The 21,434-nt window shown below is 43.8% G+C and overlaps 1 protein-coding gene across 2 annotated transcripts in view; it reads right to left on the minus strand.

Annotated features, from left to right (window-relative positions):
• kcnd3 (potassium voltage-gated channel, Shal-related subfamily, member 3) overlaps positions 1-21,434 on the minus strand; it is a 128,123-nt gene that overhangs the window by 6,451 nt on the left and 100,238 nt on the right. The window contains exons 4-8 of one of the 2 annotated variants that reach the window (XM_085444703.1): positions 20,973-21,141; positions 4,948-5,049; positions 1,847-1,879; positions 1,648-1,740; positions 482-741 (exon numbers count right to left, since the gene is read on the minus strand). In XM_085444703.1, the coding sequence (XP_085300829.1) occupies positions 482-741; positions 1,648-1,740; positions 1,847-1,879; positions 4,948-5,049; positions 20,973-21,141 (657 nt within the window). The remainder of the gene's footprint in view (positions 1-481; positions 742-1,647; positions 1,741-1,846; positions 1,880-4,947; positions 5,050-20,972; positions 21,142-21,434) is intronic. The other variant, XM_085444704.1, reaches the window with a different exon arrangement.

Below are 21,434 nucleotides of genomic sequence, written 5' to 3' on the forward strand. Positions count from 1 at the left end.
ATAAAAATGGAACCAGTAAATGGTGTTATTTGGTTATAATTCCCCAAAGTAAAAAGAAAAATCCTCAAACTAAAGCCAAACTATAACAAGACAGAAGGACAAAAAGTCAAACTAATTAAAATAGTTAAAAACATCATAAAAAAACGACCAAAAAACAAAACAAAAGGCTGCACACAGAACAGCCCAACAAAGGCAATATAACCACTTTGACCAAACAAACACCAGAAGTACTGAAAATCAACTTCCAGCCTTGCGTGTCTATACAACACCTTGTCAGAGCACAGGAGAAGCTATTTCAAGAGGATACTTATAATACTCTGTTTTCTGTGTAACAGGCAAATACTGCAAAACACTCAAGTTGCTCTCTTAGCCGGGGGAAAATGAGCACATCTCAAAAGACGTCTTAATCTCAAGAGTTTCACTTGAGCGGTCCAAGTGTATGAGATGGAACTGCTTTGGCTTTTTGTTACCCTGATCTCACCTGGTGCTGAGAGGCTGGATGTGGATGGTGCTGAGCTCCTGCAAGCCTTGTGGGTGCGTGTGAGTGTGCGTCAAAGGCTGCATGTGTGCTGGGGCACTGGCGTTCGGTAAAGGGGTGTGGTGCTTCTTGGTTCGCCGGGTGCAGCACGTCCCCGTCACACCGTCTTGACTGGAAAGGGAGGGGCTTCGGGACGGGTAATTCTGCAGCCCGCCTTCCAGGTAGCTCTGCTGGTAATACTGCTCGTCCACAAACTCGTGGTTCTACAAAGACACAAGACAGGGAGGGAGACGGCGAGACAGGGTGTCATAAAAAAATCACGTGAAATTTACAGCATTTATATCTATGTACATGGCTTCATATATCCTGACATTTTCTGCTTTGTTGCCTAGATCAATAACTCAGAAAGTGTGATTATTTTTTATGTGAGTGTCCATGCTGTGTGTGTGTGCCAAGTATTACTCATGTCATGGGGACATAAATCTGATATGACCACATATAACCATAAAAAAACAGATCCCTGTAACATAAATCGTTATATCTTAAGTTTAGGCTTAGGTTAGGGTCAGAGTAGCAGTAAGGGTAAGACGAATGGCAGGTTTGGTTAAAATTCTCCAGGAAATTAATATAAGCCAATGTCCTCTGAAGGCCCATTACAGCCTCACAGGCTAGCTCTGAATCATTTTTCCATCATCATATGAACAATGTATACTACTTTCACATGAAAGGGGTCACTCGGAGGCTGTGAACATACAGACCTATCAGCGGGCTGCAGTTCGCATCTGAGCAAAACACAGGTGAACACATCTACACTGGACTTAAGCGAGTGCAGACAAATGCCTTTAAATAGTGACAGCTTGTGTGCGAGTCATGCTTGTGAAACAGAGAGCGCATCTATACGGACATACAGGCATGTCGAGGGTGTATCGTAAGTGCAACACAAAGCACTGGATATCACGCTTTGGTTAGCAGTACTTGGACATAAAAATACTGTCGATCTACACATTACGCCAAGCTGTCAGTTTTTTTCACCTAATGAACCCCAGATACAAAGAAATCTATAGATGACGGCACAATTTCGAGTTGTATACAGACAGAGCCTCCTCAGCTCTGTGAAACAGGAACTAAGATATTATTATGACAAAGAGCTCGAGTATGAGAACACTCACTGTGGTTTTCTCCAAGCAGTGCAGCAGGTGGTGATGCTGGCTCTCTAAAAGAGAGGTAGACTTGCTTAAGCGTTTCTCATCCTCAGTGGAACCCTGAAACACACACACACAAATACAAAAATAAATGTTATGCTATGCTTCTTTGCAGAGAGACAATAATCAGCTGTGGGAGGTGTACGACCAACGGCTGCCTCAGTACCTGATCCGAAAGGTTCATCTTGTATGGAAGTTGCTTGAGAAGAAGACAAAGGGAGAACACACACAGAGTTTACTAGTGTTTATAGTTCAGTACTCAGAACAGGCTGCTGTCAGGGTTCCAGTCATGCCAATCAGTGGAACATTACTATTCAGACCCAGAGAGGCATTTCTTTTAACATCAGCTGAGCCGGCGCATTGATCTGTGCTGGAATGGAGATGCAACTCGATGCTAATAGATATACAGTATATACAACTGATATAAAAATTTCCATTGTGACATTTCCCCTCCTGTGGTGCTGTTACGAAGCCTTGCAACAGGCGACTCATAATGACTTGTTTTTCATATCCCCCATTTCTGTGTCTGTGTTTACTTGTCTGCGAGTAGGTGCTATTTCTAGTGCTGCAGTTTGGAGGTGAGTCAGAGAATAAGCGGTCTTTCGAGTCTCGGGGAAACTCGCAGATCTCTTAACAAAGTAAAGAGAGCAAGATAAGCAGTTCATTTGCTTATGTGTTCTTTAGTTACAGTGAGAATAAATGTTCAAATGTTCTGTTTGTTTTCTTCATGTACAACTTTTTCTAAGGTAGCATTTGGAGTTTTTCTGTCTATATAAGGATTTTGAATTCTATTTATCCATGCTGTATGAAGAGCCACTACCCAGAAAATACAGATTTATTTATTTTATTGGCAAAACTATTCTGCATAATAGCCTCAGCTTGCGCCTGGGAAGACGTTCTCTTCAGTATGTTGCCGAATGCTCTGATTGCACTTGTCAGAATTACGGCGGTGTTTCGCATGCAGACTTTCAATACGTTGCATCAGTTTTCTTCCTAGCAGAATCTGTAATTCAGCTGTTTATAAAAAAACAAAGCCCCAAAAAAAGCATTGCCCTGATCCTGCATGCTCCACAGCACCGCCGAGAGGCAAGTGAAACGCCATGTTTGGAAGATTTGTAGTAGCAATTTTCTGTTTGTTAAGTGGCTGGCTGGCGGTGTAAGCAGAGGTTTCTGTGCTGAGAGGGAACTTTCTTGCGCTGAATACACCGCGCACCTGTGCTCGCGCTGCTTATCTGTACCTAACACAGCAGTAAAACACAGGTGTTTAGGTCGAGCTATTTCTGCCCTTCTCTATACATGCGACTCAAAGCCGATATCAGCAGTCTGTCTGGAGGCGGCTATGGCTCACCACCCAGGTGGCCACCATACTGTAGAGTGGAAACAGCTTGACCCGCTGGGTGACAAAACACAATGTTTTGCTGGGCATGGTACTGTATGTACTGTTGGTAAATAGCCTCAGTACAATTAAACCCATGTTTGACAGCAATTACAATTATTGAGCTGGCACAGATCTTTAGCTTTGCTGACTTTAGGCATAAGCAGTCTATTAGCACTTTAATTGGTGCCATTTCAAAATCCATTCTGGCATGTGAGATGATACAAGAAAATATTTAAAACCTAATGAAAGCTTCATTTATCTGTTTTCTCGCAGTGTTATTTAACAGAGAAGTCAATTACTTTTTTCAATTACTTATTTTTCCCTCTGGCGATTGGTTTAGTAGTAAGGTGGTAAGAAAACCCCCCCAAACAATAATCTTCTTAACTCATTATTTTTTCTTTTTTTTGTAAATTTTGAAACTGGACAGGACAGTCTAATGAGGCAGGAAAATGTTACAGGCAATCAAGTCATAAAAAATATCAAAATATCGTCTCAGAGCTCTGGTTTCTGTTAACACTGTTTAAGAAAAGTGTTAGGAAACCTTCAGTAAAGCAGATTTATCCATCAGTGTTAAATGTGCAGGCAAGCTGTATTCAGGGCCATATGTACTCATGTACAGTGCTGCTAAAAGCTATTTGCCCACTTACTGGTTCCTTATTTATATTTATTACACTTCCATGTTTCAGACTGTCAAACAAACGATGCTATTAGAGAAAGGTAACGCGAGTAAATACAAAATGCAGTTTTTAAAGGATGTTTTCGTTTGTTATTGGAAACTTGAACTTACCTGGCCCTGTGTGAAAAAGCAATTGCCACTTCTTGTTAAATCATGAATTAACTGTGATTAACCACAATTTTTGGAAAGCTTCAATTTCACTAACCACAGCCAGGCTTGATGTCATGGTTCTCCAGATCTGGAGAGGTCGTGGTGTGTGTGTTTTTTGTCATCGCCTCTCCCACCAGGGCGGAACTGGACCTTGATTCCCCGCCTCTGAACACTGGTGAACTTTCCCAGGAGTGGTCTACCAAAATTATTCCCAGAGCACATTAATGGTTCATCCAGGAGGACACAAAGAACCCACAAGAGCATATAAAGAACTGAGTTCATGATCCAACACTAAGAAAGAGACAATAACAACCAGCTATTGGGTTTAGGAGGCAAATACAGATGACTTTTTTCCTTGCATTTTATATTTACTGGTGTTATCTTTGTCTAATATTAAAATTTATTTGATGATCTGAAACACAACCAAGTGGGACAAATATGCAAAAAGATAAGGAATCAGGAGGGGGGGTGCAAATCCTTCTTCACAGCACTGTGCAAGAGTGACATGCATGACTGCAGATAGCATCGCAGTCACCCCTCTTCTATTCAGGCATGAATGTAAATTAGTTGCGTTATTTCTGCTACAGCTTGTGCACTGCTGGTACCATCCCGGTTTCCACCATTGCCACTGAAGAGAGACAAAGCAACAGAGACACAGAAAGTGAGCGAGCGGGTGGAAGAAGCACTTGTTTTTGTTCTGTGTCAGCCTCGGGCCACTGTAGTGCTTATGAACCGCAACATTTTTGTGAGGCATGGAACATCCTTGAGTTGTGTTTACTTTTCCTGCTGCATTGCCCGAAGCTTGTTCCTCAGCTGGGCAGCTGGGCTCAGAGATGCTCGCATTAGAAGTGCCGCTTATAGAATGAGACCACAGATAGCTGCTCTGATGGGATGCTGGCGTAATTAAAAAACAGACAAGGAGGGCTTGTATCTCATGACTTAGTTACCGCAGAGGTCAGGCTTTTTGTCTTGTCAGTTAAAAACACAACACAACACAACAAATGCAAGCGTGTCAGACCACAATGCAACAGCGAGGTGTCTGTGCTTTAAAGGCGAGTCTTACCGTGAGCTCTAGAGCTTCATTAAAGAGACCATTACGCTTGCTGTGGAGGAAGGCATTGGAGCTTCCTGTCTTGGATATTCGTATCCTGGCCAAACGGGCTTTCTACAAAAACAGAGAGAGAAAGAAGAGTAACCAGATGTTGGCGAGTGTCTATACCATAACAAGTCTCTGAATGGCATCATCCTGTCACCCATCGCGGTTGAGCTTCAACACTTTTGCATGCTTGATATTTTAGTTATAGATCAAATCATGCTCTACTAAAACATGCACTCTCATCTCCTGTGATGAATTCACTCTGATCTCCAGTGATACTTATGAATGATTTATAGTGACTACACGATTACACATTCCTTGGATTGAAAGTCAGTTATGGTGGGAGCCTGGAGCGGAGCAGGTAAATCCTGGATGAATTAAGCAGCTAAGTGTCATTCTGTATTTAAAGCGGAGAATTCAATTTATCGGGCTGCTTTTGTGCCGCTGTGTTAGCAGTTTTGCATTAAAAAAAGGCAAACAAACCAAGAAAGTGTCCATTCCCATAGCGCGCCGCATCTTTACTCCTGAGCCACTGTATTAGGTGTCGGCTTAAATGCATCTTCAGTTACCCTACTCATGCATCATAGTTAGCGCAAAGTCCACTGTCTCTTTTTCCACCCAAGTTGTCAAATAACTTGCGTTAGACAGTCAGCTTGAGACAAAAACAACAACAAGAAGAGATGCAATACACGGAGGAGCAGATATACTGTGGTGCTTGCAGGGAGTTCTTGCACAGCTTTGACACAGAGGAGAAATTCTACTCCAACATAATGATTTTTGATGTACTGTGTCACTGTGTGTGTTTGTGTGCAAACATGTCCAAGTGCACTTCAGCTTGTGTATCCAGGGGTATGAGAAAATATGAGTGTCAGTAAATCTCTCAGTTACCAGAACAACTGCTTTTACTGAACAGTGTAATGTGAGTCACTCACTCTTCTAAGGTCTTCCATTTTCACATAAAAGCCAGGAGTTGGGTTTAAAACTCGGTGTGGCTACAAAGAGCATGCTTTCGGTTGTATTACTTTCCTGCATTTTAAAGCAAAATGATGGATTCATCGAAGAGAAATTCTTCGAAGGATACTGCGAGCTGTTTAAGTGAAGAGCTCGTTTTGTCGGGGCGGGGTGGGGGCTTACGCACCGCTGGGGGATTAATCAAGTATGTGGATGTATGTTTGCTTATCGCTGTGCGCTTATGCATGCACGTCTCGTCTTCATAGGTGAATTTCCATACATATACATGCAAACCTTATACTGTGGAGCAGCAGCAGGAATACCTGGCTCGGTAAGAGGATGCTAATGAATGGTAATTTAAGCTCATCCCCAGACTTTAGTTTCATTTAAAACACAGTAATGTATTTTTGACCTGCAGAAAGCTCATGCTGTGATTTGGCAATCTAAAACGAGGCAAGGGTAATAAACATGTGGGAGTGCACGTGAACACACACACGCAAAGCAACCAACCTGCACTTTGGCATCTATAGCACAACTCCTTTTAAACGGTTTATTTTCTCCTGTTCTCCTTCATGATTATCTTCCTCTCGCTTTCTCTCTGTCATCCTTCTTCCGGCTCTCCTTGACAAGTTTTCCTTACTCTCTTTGTGCCCTCTCTGTACATTTGTGCTGGCACAGCATTCCCACGGGCCTTTAGAATAACCCTTCTTTATGTTCAGGTATTGTACTTTGCCAGTGGTATCGTCTCTCTAGGGTGACCATGCAAACCGAAGGCCTGATATTGTGGCAGTGGTTGCCAGGCGCTGCAGGGCTAATAGAGGGGATGTTGAGAGCTTGTCCAGCTAGATTGAATCTGCTTTTTCAGGCCCCTGATAGATTCCCAGGGCCTCTGGGACCTGGGCACTTGTGTCTAGGCTCATCTGTGCTTTCAGGTAGAGTCAGGGCACAACAGATTGAGACTGAATTGCTGTTGAAGCACCACTGAGAACACAGAGTGCAAAAAAGGCAATGGATAGAGTGTCCTCGTTAACACCAGCATATTGCAACGTCGAGTATTAAATAGCCAAAGGTATCAGCTTTGCACAGAAACATAGACATTCACACCATAAATACACTACAATGTTTAGTGAAATGAACGAGAATAAACTCCGTTTTTAAACATGAATTTCGCTGACAGTGAAAATACTTTGGAACACAGGGTCACACAAACAACAGCTTTCAATGCAAAACATGACTGTCTGCTGTTACAATTGAATGACAGGTCCCTGATTACCATTATAACATGCACCATTGGTAAATAAATAATGGTCTCAGGAGGGTCTGAACTCATGCAGTCTGTCTCATGAAGAGATTACTGGAATTTTAGAGCCCTTGTTTGAAGAATTATCCATGAACCTGCAGGAAGCGTTAGAAGTTTAGCTCTGTGGCCTAAGATGCTAATTCCAAGACACGACTCTGCCTATTTCTAATGGCTGCATGGTTCCTGAAATTTCTTTTTATTTTCTTCATTGTTAGCTGGAGGGCCATGTCAATGTCTGTAGGAGTGACCAGCCTAGTGACACAGTTTGCAAGCCACAGAGGGACAATTGTTAGCGTTGGTAGTAAAAGCAAGGACCAAACTCTGTCTAAACAGATGCAGATACACATACATGGTGGTTAATGTGCAGTAACTGACATGCTACCTAGTCCCGAACCTGCAAAATGACCCTAGAAGGAAAATCTTTCTAGGTGCATGTTTGTTTAGGAAGCTACGGTACAGGTTGTGTGTTATTGTCTGTCAGTCACGCAGGCCTTAGCAGGAAAACTAAGGCTTTTATTCAACAACCGTAGCTATTGTAGTTTCTAGCAGGTTGCTATATAACCATCTATATACGAGAAACCCTTTTGCTCTATGCAAATATGGTTTAAGACCAAACAATTTGATTCGACTGTATGGAAACAGGTTATCCATCTTTGCAGATAGTAAATATGTAGCATTCAGAGGGATTAATGCACAGACAGTGGGTGCTGTTGTGAAACCAAAAAAGTATAAGCTATAAACTTCTCATGCGATTTACAGAGCAGATACGGTCGCTGTAGTAGACAAAATGCAATTTAATTCCACTTTAACTTTAAATGCATCAACCCAGGGGAAAACAGTAGCTTTCAGAAATCCAACATATTTTAACACTTGCCAGAATACTGATGTTCAATACTGCTGACTGAAAGAGTCCAGATGTTTCCACACACCCAGAGGCCAATAAACTGATCCAAGCATCCTTTTTTACTCTTTGTTTTCCTCCTTTCTGCCACGTTGCCCTAATTTAGGATCAATCATACTTTAAAGATTATAGTTATAGGATGCAAGCCAGCAAAACACTCCATTTTACACAATTTGTTGCCAGCTGACGGATCTAACCTGGCATATCCTCAAATGATTAAAAAACGCTGCATATCCACTCAGGGCCCGTGAAATGCTCCACTGAGCAGTGCCAGTGCGTTTTTTCAGAAGTTCATCTTTTACTTGAATGTGAAAGTTAAAAAATTCATGGCACCTTGTGAGTTACAGCCTTGCTAGACTGCCTGTATAGTAACTGGCTAAGTGAAAAGTGGAGAAATCGAGCTATGAGACCAGATTAGGTTCTGCCTCAGGCCAGCCTTGGAACCATGCAAGTGAAAAAGGAGACCATCTGATGAGGAAGCACACACGCGTATATATATATATATATATATATATATATATATATATATATATATATATATATATATATATATATATATGCCCCCAAGGGTGGTGGAGAATGACCGAGCTAAGATCCTGTGGGACTTCCAGATACAGACGGACAAAATGGTGGTGGCTAACCAACCGGACATAGTGGTGGTAGACAAACAGAAGAAGACGGCCGTAGTGATCGATGTAGCGGTTCCCAATGACAGCAATATCAGGAAGAAGGAACACGAGAAGCTGGAGAAATACCAAGGGCTCAGAGAAGAGCTCGAGAGGATGTGGAGGGTGAAGGTGACGGTGGTCCCCGTGGTAATCGGAGCACTAGGTGCGGTGACTCCCAAGCTAGGCGAGTGGCTCCAGCAGATCCCGGGAAAAACATCGGAGATCTCTGTCCAGAAGAGCGCAGTCCTGGGAACAGCTAAGATACTGCGCAGGACCCTCAAGCTCCCAGGCCTCTGGTAGAGGACCCGAGCTTGAAGGATAAACCGCCCGCAGGGGCGTGCTGGGTGTTTTTTTTTATATAACTGTGTAAGACTCTTATTCTGTTTTGCAGCTGCCACTCATCTGAAGAGTTGCCTTTACACATGCTGACATTCCTGCCACAAGGAAAGAAGTCCTTTACTTCCTCTGAGGTATGTTGCTGTATGATAACACATACGCAAAGAGGAAAAGCGACAGAGACAAACACAGCAAGAGAGCCAGAGAGCAAATACATGTGAAATTTAGAAGAAAAAAACCCTGACTGTTAGAAAATCCATTAGGGACTCGGCAGAGACAGGACACTCCGGACAATTGGGAGATTGATTCCAAGGAAATCAAGGCCTGTGATAACTCTACCCAGATATCTGTAGCAAAGACAGCTTAACCCCAGACTAACACTACTCAGAGGCAAAATACCTTTGCTAAGCCCGGATTACCGCCTCTTTATAAAGAAAGGTATGGCTCCACTGTACAGGCTGCTGTGATGCTGATGTTTTCTTTTTTTTTTTATTAAGGACATAATTCACAACAGCACTCTTGACCTCCTCGGTGAAGTCTCCCATCAGCATTGGTCTGTCTTCTTGCAACGTGCAGACGACTTTATTGATTGTCTAGAAGGGCAAAACACTCTCAGCCAGAAGTCATCTCCACCTTTTGACTTCAACCTTCTGAGTGCGTGCTAAAAACAATAGTGAGATGATTTAGACTACAGGGAGTGGGAGCCAGCAGGAGGGAGTGAGTGGGACGGTTTGTTTTGTTTCTGCCATGTTAGCCTGAAGCCAGTTTAATACTCATAAACTGCAACGTAGCAATTTTAATACCCACTAAGTTTGAAGACAGCTGGTTCAACTTGAACTACTTTGCAGCCAAAGTGATAAAACACAGAAAAAAACCTGAAATGTCACAGAAACAGGGATCATACTGGAGAAATAAACATTGGGAATCTCATTTACATATGAATAATGGATAATAATAATGGATTGGATTTATATAGCGCTTTTCAAGGCACCCAAAGCGCTTTACAATGCCACTATTCATTCACTCTCACATTCACACACTGGTGGAGGCAGCTACAGGTGTAGCCACAGCTGCCCTGGGGCAGACTGACAGAAGCTGCCATATCGCACCATCGACCCCTCTGGCCAACACCAGTAGGCGGTAGGTGAAGTGTCTTGCCCAAGGACACAACGACCAGGACAGAGAGCGAAAACAATTGTTAATGCCACTAATCCTCATAAACTGCTTGAAATAATCACACAAGGCTTCATTCTACTGAGTTTCTACACATTTAATTTGGTCTTTTGAGTATAGTAGCTTTGCAGTAGCTTTTACAGTAACTCGTAGTATGTAGGTATAAAATGGCTTCAAGTACATTTGACAGGAAGTAGGGAGATTATTCACAGAGCCACAGGGGAATCTAGGAGAATACCAAGGGTACATTTAAAAGTTAAGCTAGTTTAATTCCTTTGTCCTTTTTCCATTCTGTGTCACTTGGCCTTTGTGTTTCTTCATTTAAACCTTCCCCTCCTCCAGGCATCTTATATCTGAAATTGTAATTTGTCCTACCTAAGGATACTAATACCTTCATGCAAATGATCACAGAGAAGAACTAATGCAAACGCTGTAGACCAGACTCTGATTTTTGATCCCGTTAGGAGGCGACTGAAAACTGATGCAGGACAGAAACGGTGACACTGGAGACTAGAGGGAGGCAGAATAGACAAGCTAATGTCTGTGTCTCAGCTGTGTGCTTCCTGTGCCACATACAGCAACTAGTGGCATCCTCATGCATCTTTGCTTTGTGCGGTAAGATAGATCAGGGGCTGTCTCTCTGCCACCACCCAGATGGATGGCTAATTGTAATGGGAGCCCAGAACAGCTAACAATTAGACTCGAATGAAGATGGATGCGAACAGGGGGGTATGACAAGAGCAAAAAAGCACCTAGATGTGGTGGTGGTGGTGGGGGCGAAGGCAGAGAAAGATACGAAGAGGACAGCAGATGCTGGAAAACGCACTTCCTCTCCTTAATAATTCCTCCTCCTCCCTGTCCCCCCATCTGCTCTCTCTTTGTCGTGTAAGTACTGCAAAAGCTAATCTCAAATGGCTATCCTATTTTACTCTCAGTTAAACACAGCCTTATTCTAAGAAATGATCTGAGGAAGAACAGATTTTCTGTGAAACATAACCATTTGCTGATAATAAATGTGGAGGAAATGACATTTTGCTATAGTAAATGACCAGTAACACTTGCTAAATGGTTGGTTAAATGACAGAGAAGGTCATATGTCATTTGCAGTTAAGAACACTACATATTACATAGATGGCAGTAACGGGCTGTTAAAGGATATAGCATGCATAAGTAATTAATGGCTCTAGTTGGACATTAGAAATCAGACTTGTGAAAAGCAGTGACAGAGTCGTCTATACAATGAGAACTATTCATCATCTGCTGAGGATAACATCTTTATTAAGTGACAGATGGCTCGATGGCAATCTAATGTGCAGGAAACATGTCAGTAGCAGTTCTTAAAAAGGTCAGTAAAATCCCGAGTTGCTACAGCTAATCACCAGGTTGCCAACAATGCTGCCATCGGGTGTATCATCTCTTATCATTTAAGCGTTTAACCTAAACTGGAAACACCTTTCCTTCACTTATGATCTAGCTAGTCATGTATACAGTTACAGAGATTGATGCTCATATTAAACAGGTCAAAGTTTCAAATAATTAGGTCAGTGTATATACGTGTACATACCTTTTGAGAGCAGGCTAAAAACAAAAGCTCATTCCTTGGACTACTCTACATTCCTAGTTTCCCTGTGAGGGGCAGTAAGTCAAAAGACAGTCAGCTGAAATGGACTTACTGCGAGACAAGCTAAAAAGGCTAGTTTCAGGCTGAACCAAGTTCCAGTATAAAACAAATAAAGATGATTTTAAAATTTTAATCATGGTGTTTGTAGCAAAGTTACCCTCGTAAAGAGCTTTATTCTACATGTCTCAGTCACACATTCATACAAGCACACCTAACTTAGATTAACACACATTCATACTCTGATGCTGCAACGAAGCATCAACTTGGGGTTAGTATGTTGCCCAGGAGACTTTGGCATGCGGACTGGAGCAGCCAGGGATTGAACGACCAGCCTCCCAATTAGTAGATGACCTGCTGTAGCTCCTAAGCTACAGGCATGCTGATAGAGTGCGAGAACAATTATATTCAGCTGGAAGTGAGTACAGTACATTGATATTAAAACACAGCCAGTGTTGGGAAGGTTACTTTTAAAATGTATTCCATTACAGAATACATGCCCCAAAATGTATTCTGTAACGTATTCCATTACGTTACTCAATGACAGTAACGTATTCTGAATACTTTGGATTACTTAATATATTATCATGCTTTTTACAACAACATGAATGTACTATTGCTGTGTGATTTATTACTATTACTGAAGGTCCGCGACTCCGAACTGTAGTAAAGGGACCTCTGACTAATACGGCGGGGTCCCTGTCGGCTCGTAGCCGAAAAATAGCTTTACTTTGTTGTGTGGGTCAACTTTGCTAGCAGAGACAGAGAGAGGCGTTGAAAGGCTGCTCCAACGGAACTTATTGTTTTCGGAGGGAAACAGGAACACGGTGTACAGTCGAGTCTTAATAGCTTACTTACAACTGGGCTCGTCAGGCTCTCTTCTTGGCTGCAGTGGTTATTATTATATTTACATGCTTCCAGCTCCCGTTTTTCCTCGATGACAACTCGTACCTTTCCACTCCCCTTTTTCTCCCTCCTCGCGCTCCCAGACCCATAACGTGTATGGCAGTCCATTCTCCCTGCAACACGGACTACACTGCCCATGATGCTACATTCTTTAGTGCGATGTGTTCACTGCTACAGATACACATGTGGTAAATGCAGACTACAGATACCATGGCAGTGCCAGGATTGTGAGTGATTGCTGAAAATGTTGAAATGTACTCACTCACTTTTTATTATTATTTGTAAATATGTGTACAAATGGTTGGTTTTTTGTACTGTTTTTCAATAAATCTCAGCAACAAAGGAAATACACCCATGTGTGTTGATTTCTCCCTAAGATGGCAAACTGAAACACTCCAAGTTTCCTTGTGGCTCAGGAAACTAACCACTCCAAGTTGGCGACTTTTGGAGATTTATTTCCCTGGATGATTGAGAATGCATCAAGACGAACACAAAAGGAAGTTCACAGCTTTTAGCAGCCCCCCCCCCCCCCCCTCATTCACACACCCCCACTCCCCTCCAGAATTCTCAGGTAACAACCTAATTTACATATGAATGACTAGCTTCCACTTGGCTGAAGCTAAACCCTAGCTAAACACCTACCAGCCATTTGGCTGGAAGGCGGGTTTTAAAGGTAGAAAAGCCAAATGGCTGCTCTCTGGGACTCTATTTACAAGGCAGGCAGGAAAGGCGGCCTTATTTAAACACTATCTGGGAACGTGAAATCATCTCAACAACATCTCCCACTAAAGCTTGCACAATATGTAATTCAGGAGATACTCCATTGATTTTGAGAACAAAAGCTTAAATGCTGAGCAACACTTAATCCCATGTGCTAATTAAAGGCAGGGATGGTGCAGACTGCATCTCCTAAATGCTCAAAAAAAATATGCAAATCTATCATCATCTTTGGCACTTAGACCTTGATTTTACCATAGTAATAACTCTCTTGAGGATTAAAGCAACCAGGTGCAATATCATTATGAAAGCACTGATAAGACTTTTTAGTCATGCTGTTATAAAAAGGAGAAAAGCTGTCTATGGGATGTAGGGGTGCTTGAGCAAATCGCTGACCTCACAGCAGGCAAGCCAAAGAGATATCAAGTGCCTGAAGGAGTCATTTAGTACTAGTTAATGAGAACAGCACTGTCATGCTACAGTGGTCTGTTGGTGGGTACTATGGGGGTCTTGTACTGGGTGATGTTCGGGACACTGCACCACAATGCAGCTCAGAGAACAGCTAAGGTCACTCAGATTAACGCCTGACAGGAAATATGGCTTTTGCACCCAGACATGCACGTATATGCATACAGATGTGGATGTGCACATATGCAAACAGACATACACCTTCCTTCCAGCAAGCATCTCATCTTATCATCTCATCATATGCAATAATACTAAATGCAATAATCCTTTCTGTCATCGTTGTATTTTTACTCAGTTGTATATAGTATTTGTATTTGTATTCTATTTTTATCTTATTGTATATTTATTTTATTTTATTCTATTCTGTACAGTTGTGTACTGTATTTATTCTTATTGTATTCTAATTTTTGCCTCATAACTTTTGCACTGTCCACTTCCTGCTGTGACAAAACAAATTTCCCACGTGTGGGACTAATAAAGGTTATCTTGTGGTGGACCACTAGAGGGCTCCACTCACACCCAGTGTAGAGGAAGTGTGTTCCTGTGTTTTGTGGCGCGATATGCGCAGTTGATGTTGGAGACGAATAAAGAAGGAGTGAGAACTGAGAGCTGTGTCGTTGATGCTTACCTCCACATTGGTGACCCCTGACTCGAGCATGCAACGGGCCGTAGATAACGCACACTCCGCTATGGATGCATCAGCGGCCGCCGGACCTCCGCCTCCTGTTGCAGCTACGTTCGCTGTGGCGCTGAAACTGCCGGACTTTTGGCTCCATGACCCCCCGTCATGGTTCGTACACGTGGAGGCTCAGTTCGCCCTTCGCGGCATCTCGGCTGACGACACGAAGTATCACCATGTGGTGGCCTCGCTCGACCCGCTGGCCACCCGTCGCGCGATGGCGCTCCTCCGGGACCCACCCGCCCAAGGGAAATACGCTGCCCTCAAAGAGCTGCTTCTTCGGCGCTATGCCCTCTCCGACGCCGAACGAGCCGAAAAGCTCCTCAACCTGTCAGGCTTGGGTGGCGGTACCGCGCTTGAGCTCATGGAGAACATGCTATCGTTGCTCGGGCCGGATGACGGTGGTTTCCTCTTCGTGCACCTCTTCCTTCGCCAACTACCGGCCGCCGTGAGAGCTGTCCTCGCGAACTCTCCGCTTCTGCCTGCGAAGGATTATCGCTCCCTGGCTGAAGAAGCGGATCGCATTCTCCTGGCTAGCCGCACTTTCGACGTTCACGCCCTGGCTACGGACACGCCGGCGGCACCTTCCACGCCTCCACCTGCCTCCCCCGGAGCATCCGCCCCCTTGCTGACGGCAGGGATTGCTACACGCCGGCACCGCGGAAAGAGCATCTGTTTCTACCATCAGCGTTTTGGCGACAGAGCGCGTCGCTGCCTGCCGCCTTGCGCTTTCACGGCCCAGGGAAACGGACCCGCCAGCGCGCCGTAGCAGCCGCGACCGCTGGCAATACAGAAAGGCTGCTCTTCATAGAGGACTCGCGCTCCGGGAGACGTTTTCTCGTGGACTCCGGCTCCCAGAAGAGCCTCCTTCCCCCTACCGCTACCGACGGACTAGCAGCGAACTGTGGGCCGCAGCTCATTGCAGCTAACGGCTCTCCCATCAAAACGTTTGGGGAAAGGTTGGTAACTGTTTGTTTTCATGGCCGGGATTTCCAGTGGAACTTTGTTGTTGCTGCTAGCTCTGTACCTATTTTGGGTGCTGATTTCCTGTGTGCTCATGGACTACTTGTCGATGTCGCTAACAGACGTTTAATCGATGCTCTCTCGTTTTCTTCGCTACCCTGTTTTACTCGGGCCGCCGAGCCCCTGATTCGGGCTAATGTAGTGACCTCCGGGGATGCTTTTCAGCGTTTGCTTTTAGAGTTTCCATCGCTGTCTGTCGCTAATTTCTCTAGCACGGTAACGAAGCATGGGGTTGAGCATTATATTCCCACGGTCGGGCCCCCGGTGTTCGCGCGCCGCCTCGACCCCGCGAAATTGTCCGTCGCTCGGGAAGAGTTTGCAGCCATGGAGCGCCTTGGCATTGTACAGCGTTCGAACAGTGCATGGGCCTCTCCGCTTCACATGGTGCCCAAATCGGACGGTCGGTGGCGGCCATGCGGAGATTTCCGCCGTTTAAATAATGCCACGGAGAATGACCGTTACCCCATCCCCCACATTCAGGATTTTTCTGCCAATCTCGCCGGAACGTCGATTTTTTCTAAAATTGACTTGGTGCGGGGGTATCACCAGGTTCCCGTGCGCCCCGAAGACGTTCCTAAAACCGCTGTCATTACCCCCTTCGGCTTGTTCGAGTTTTTGCGCATGCCGTTTGGCCTGAAAGGTGCCGCCCAGACCTTTCAGCAGCTGATGGACTCAGTTTTGCGTGGGCTGCCGTTCGTTTTTGTTTATCTGGACGATATATTGGTGGCCAGCTGCTCAGCGAGCCAGCACGAGTCCCATCTGCGCCAGGTTTTCCAGCGTTTGGAAGCGCACGGCCTGATCATCAACCCTTCCAAGTGCCAGTTTGGGTTGCCTGTTCTGGATTTCCTCGGGCACCGCATTTCCGCTGAAGGTGTGGTTCCGTTGCCCGACAGAGTCCAGGCCGTTTCGGCTTTCCCGCGTCCCACGTCGGTTAAAGCGTTGCAGGAGTTCTTGGGGATGATAAATTTTTACAACCGCTTTCTCCCCAGAGCTGCCCACCTGCTACAGCCACTCTATGCTGCCTTAAAAGGTAAAACAGCCAAAGATCCGGTTGACTGGCTGCCTGAACGCGTCCGTGCGTTTTCCGCAGCCAAGTCTGCGCTATTTCAGGAAAGAACACAGCGTCGGGACAAACACTGCCTCCAGCTCTACCCTCTGCCTATGCTCCCTCTGCTTCCCCTGCTCACCCTCTGGCCTTCCTCCTCACTGCTCCTCTGCTTTTCTCTTTTCCTCACCTATACATTTCATCCTCTCAAACTGCTTTTCTGGCTAATTTTCTGACTTTTCAGCCATCCTTCCATCTTCTCTTTGTCTCTTTTCATCCTTGCACCTGCGGTCATGTCACCACGGAGGCTTGCTCAGCAGACAAGCTTACAGTTAGTTAAGACTGGGTGGTGGGTAGGGCTGCCACAAACGATTATTTTGATAGTCGACTAGTCACCGATTATTTTTGCGATTAGTCGACTAATCAGATCATCATCCATTGAACGTAAAAGTACAGCTTACTGCACCAGCAGCATCTGCTCTTATATAACTATCATTAGCTTACAGCTTTAAGTGTTTAAGGTCTGTGCTAACTAAAAATAAAGACAAGATGATAGTTAATTGAATTCTAATTAAATGTGCAGATTGTTTCGGTGGAGTTTAATAAACTCAGCCGATTTACTCAGGAACAAATAAAATACTGAAAAAAGCCAAATAATAACATTTTTAAGTTATCTAAGTGACTTGTATATGTTTAACCTGAGTAGGGCGGTGGGTTTGAAAACGATCTGCCGGGAGTCCGGTGCTCTCATGGCCCCCGGCTAGCTATCGAGCTAGTGGGTAACAGACGCCTCCGAAAACGTCGGAGCGCTTTTGAAAATATGCGGTGTCTTGATAAACTGAGCAGATATTTGAGGTTTACACAGCTACATTCTCGCCTGAAAATATGTTAAACGTTTATTTTGTGACCCAGAAAGAATAATAAGAGTAATATTAAAACTAACTAGCTGCCGCCATTGTTGACAACTGCGCTGGGCCGCGCTATGAATTCTGGGACACAGCTTCTTCTTCTTCGGGGTTTAACGGCAGCTGGCATCCTTGTACATGCAGTGCTGCCATCTTCTGTTTCAGTCCGTTATTACACTCTTAAATCCTGCTACTTATTCCTGCTTTTGGGATCTTACAAAGCTTCAAACGACGCGTCGACTATTAAATCAGTCGTCGACGATTTTGATAGTTGACGTAATCGTGACTAGTCGACTAATCGTGGCAGCCCTAGTGGTGGGCAGCCCACAGTTGCAGAACTTTAAACAGATTTAGAGAATGTGTGCTGAGATGGATTGCATTAATCACAGAGAGGGTGAGAAAAAAAGGGGGACAGGGAGGGGTTAGTGGTAATGGATGGAGGCAGGGGAGTAGAGATGAGTGAAAAGGTCTAACAAACAAGTGAAGGGTGTGAGGGAAAAAGCCTTAGTTGGAGAGGTGTGAATGGCAGTGATGAGAGAAAGGAATGGACTCTGAAAATATGTGTCAGTGTGTGCACTGTATGTTTGCCAGCTCCAAATAAACCACTATCTATCTCACGAGAATAGAAATGGTCAGCTTTGCCCGCAGACTATGATTACTGGCCCAGTTTTGTTTGTGAGCCAGCCGATGCTGCTACCCAGTTTCGCTCACAGACACATCACGATTTTATAAAGGTCTAAAGACCGGGCTAGACAGGATCTTTAAACCATCTACCATTAAAATTTCTATAAATCTGTTTTTGAGTGTTTTTTATTGCTATACTTACAAGGGTGAAATCTCACAAGGACGGACTGAAAGAGAAAATTATGCAAAGAGGGGAAAATGCTGATATTCACTTCTCTGACAGGGTATCTTAGGATTTAGGATTGGGTTTTTGGATGAGATTTGAGTAATGATAACATTTAGCTTGTGGATTTAAAGGACTACTTTGGCTTGAGGGAACTGATATTTTACATAATAATAAGAGCTCATCCTGGGTGAACATAAAATTAATGCAGGCCATGGATATCCAGGGGGCAATGAAAAAACTCATTAACGTGGCTTTAAAACCTCTGAAAATCTTGCTTTTTCACCCTCAAATTACTATAATATTGATAATTCAAATGCACAAAAAGTCAAATAATCTTTGTCTTTAGGACCGAATTTTTGTGATTTGATCAGATTTGTTTCACAATGGGAGCAGGATTCACCAACCGTAAGATGTTTAATTTTCACTCTGGTGTCACTAATCATAATAACAATAATACTTTATGAAAGTTTTATATTGTATGTTGCACCCAGAGCCTTTATTTATGTTAATAAATCTCATACTAATGCAGAAGTTTGGCGTTAGAGATGGAAAATGATTTTTGTCTGGTGTTTATATAATCGATCTGTCAATACTGCCATAATAAATGTGTTATTAATGATACAGCCAAGTGAATAACACTTCCCAGAGTTTAAACAAGGCAACATCAAAGTCAATCTTATCATTTGTTACAATGACCATTATTACAAAAACCTTAAAATGTAAACAGATTTAAAAGTTTGATTTAATTGATTCTTTTCCCAGGCGGAGAAATTAATCCCTTTGGAATTATGTCAGGAATTGCATCTGGCATAAAAATCTGTCAAACCTGCCACGGTGACGAATCCTTCTGAATAAAGGAGCAGGCAAAAATCTCTAAACGTTTTCACACATTTGCCCCTTTGTTTGGACTCCAGCCACGATCCTTTCTATGCACTACCTGTTAAAGTACATGTGAGAATGCTAAAGGCCAGTGTTGTCAGATCAGATGCTAAACAGTCCTTAACCTTCTAGTCCCCTAACATAAACTCCATGTAATGTCCCATTGTGCTGATTTGAGCTGATGTGAGAATAGCGCAGTAATTGACCAGGAGCGAGCGGTCGCCCTGTGTCTCTTGTCACTCTCATGCTCTGCTCAGGCAGTCTAATCCAAACCTGGCTGACACATCCTATCTCTCAGCGTGCTTCATGTAAGAAAAGAAAAATCCAGACAATGTCCTATTCTGATTCTTGCAGCATTTTACGTGTCACAACCCCTTACATCACCGTGACGCCTGTCGAAAGAGTTTGCAAAGTAACGTTTGGAGCCAGAGCCTAACTTTGAGGCGATGTGATCGCTGCGAAATTTGTAAAATCGAGATTATTACAGTCACGTTTGCTTGGCCAGTCTCGCACGTTTTCACTCAGCAGCACTGCGGCTGTCCTGAGGGAAAACTTTGCAGTGGCTGTTCGAGACCTCTGAGTTAATGAGGGATATTATACCAGATGTTCCAAAACTGTTTTCTGACCCTAGGTGGCTTATGAAATTGGCCTACATATGGCTACCATATTAAATACACTCAACAACCTTAGCCTGTCCACAGATCAATTATGAAAGTCAGAGACTTGCTACATTTATTTAAAAGAAGAAAAAAAAAACCATTTGTGGAGAGGAATCGAAGACAGAGGGACAGACAGGATCCCCCAGAGGATGCATGTGACTGGGTGGCTGAACTCCTCGCTCCAGGAAAAACAGCTACAAACATCCAAGAGGCAACACAGAAAAGAAGTTGTGCTGTGACTGGACTCTAAAAATGAAATGACTCATAAAACAATTTGGCCTGACAAACTTACTCCTAGGGCTATCGAAACTGAAAAAGTATAACCCCTCCTCTTTCATAATTTATCATGATATACAGCAAAGGCCAAACTGCCATGCGGAAAATGACATTAGAGTTTAAATCAAATACGGGACGTTCATAAAGGTAAATAAATGCAGCTGTGGGGGGAAAAACAGCTTCGCAGGACTGAAATGCCTTGTATGAGATTTAGGGAAGGGTAATTTTATCCAGTGTAAGGAGGTCACTGACCTGCAGGAGCATGAGAATATCTACTTAATGTTGCACAAAAAGACGAGTGAAGATATAAATACTCTGGAGGAAAGAATCCCCCCAAAGTGAATCTATTTATTAAGTTAATGGAGAAATAGAGAATTTCAGTTTGCATATCAGACAGACTATTAAAGTTTGACAATACTCACTGGGAGCAGTGGGTACTGCATACTACTGCTAATGTGAAAATACTGTCAGTCAATGTAAATTATACAAACACGTTAATCTTAAAGGGATGACCTGAACCCTGTGGAGTCCTCCCCTCCTCTGAGGGGTGAGAGAGATGTCAGAGCTCCCCTGTGGGCTGGAGGTCTGGAGATCCAACCCTCTGGGACCCCGCTGAAGAGGAATAAAACTGTGTTCACCTGTACCTTCTGCGCCCGCCGCTTGTCTGCTCTCTGGTTCTGGTGATAGATGCGGCTAAAGTTGGACACGATGACAGGGACAGGCAGGGCAATTACCAGCACCCCGCTCAGAGAGCAGATTGAACCAAAGATCTTCCCCGCGATCGTCTTAGGAACCATGTCTCCGTACCTGCGGAAAGCGACAAGGAGAAAGAGATAATTAATTTAGTAAAACACCTATTGCATTTAATAAAATCTGTCTGCAGTAGCTCAACTTTCTAGTCAAGCACAGCCGACTTGAGGTCATTCATTCAAATCCCACAGAAGCACATGCTACTGTATTTCATGTTCAATTTATTTTAATTTGCCGGCTATTCATTCTTCCACTGCTTTCATCTTCTTTAAAGGCTTCTCTATGCTGCATGTATCAATGCCCACCAGAACAAGACTTGGCCTGCTGACTCTATTCCACCCGAAGGGAGA

Source organism: Copadichromis virginalis, linkage group LG20 (assembly GCF_057382275.1).
Source record: "Copadichromis virginalis isolate Kocher_CV1m ecotype Utaka linkage group LG20, C_Virginalis_male_GT1.1, whole genome shotgun sequence".
Lineage (NCBI taxonomy): Eukaryota > Metazoa > Chordata > Actinopteri > Cichliformes > Cichlidae > Copadichromis > Copadichromis virginalis.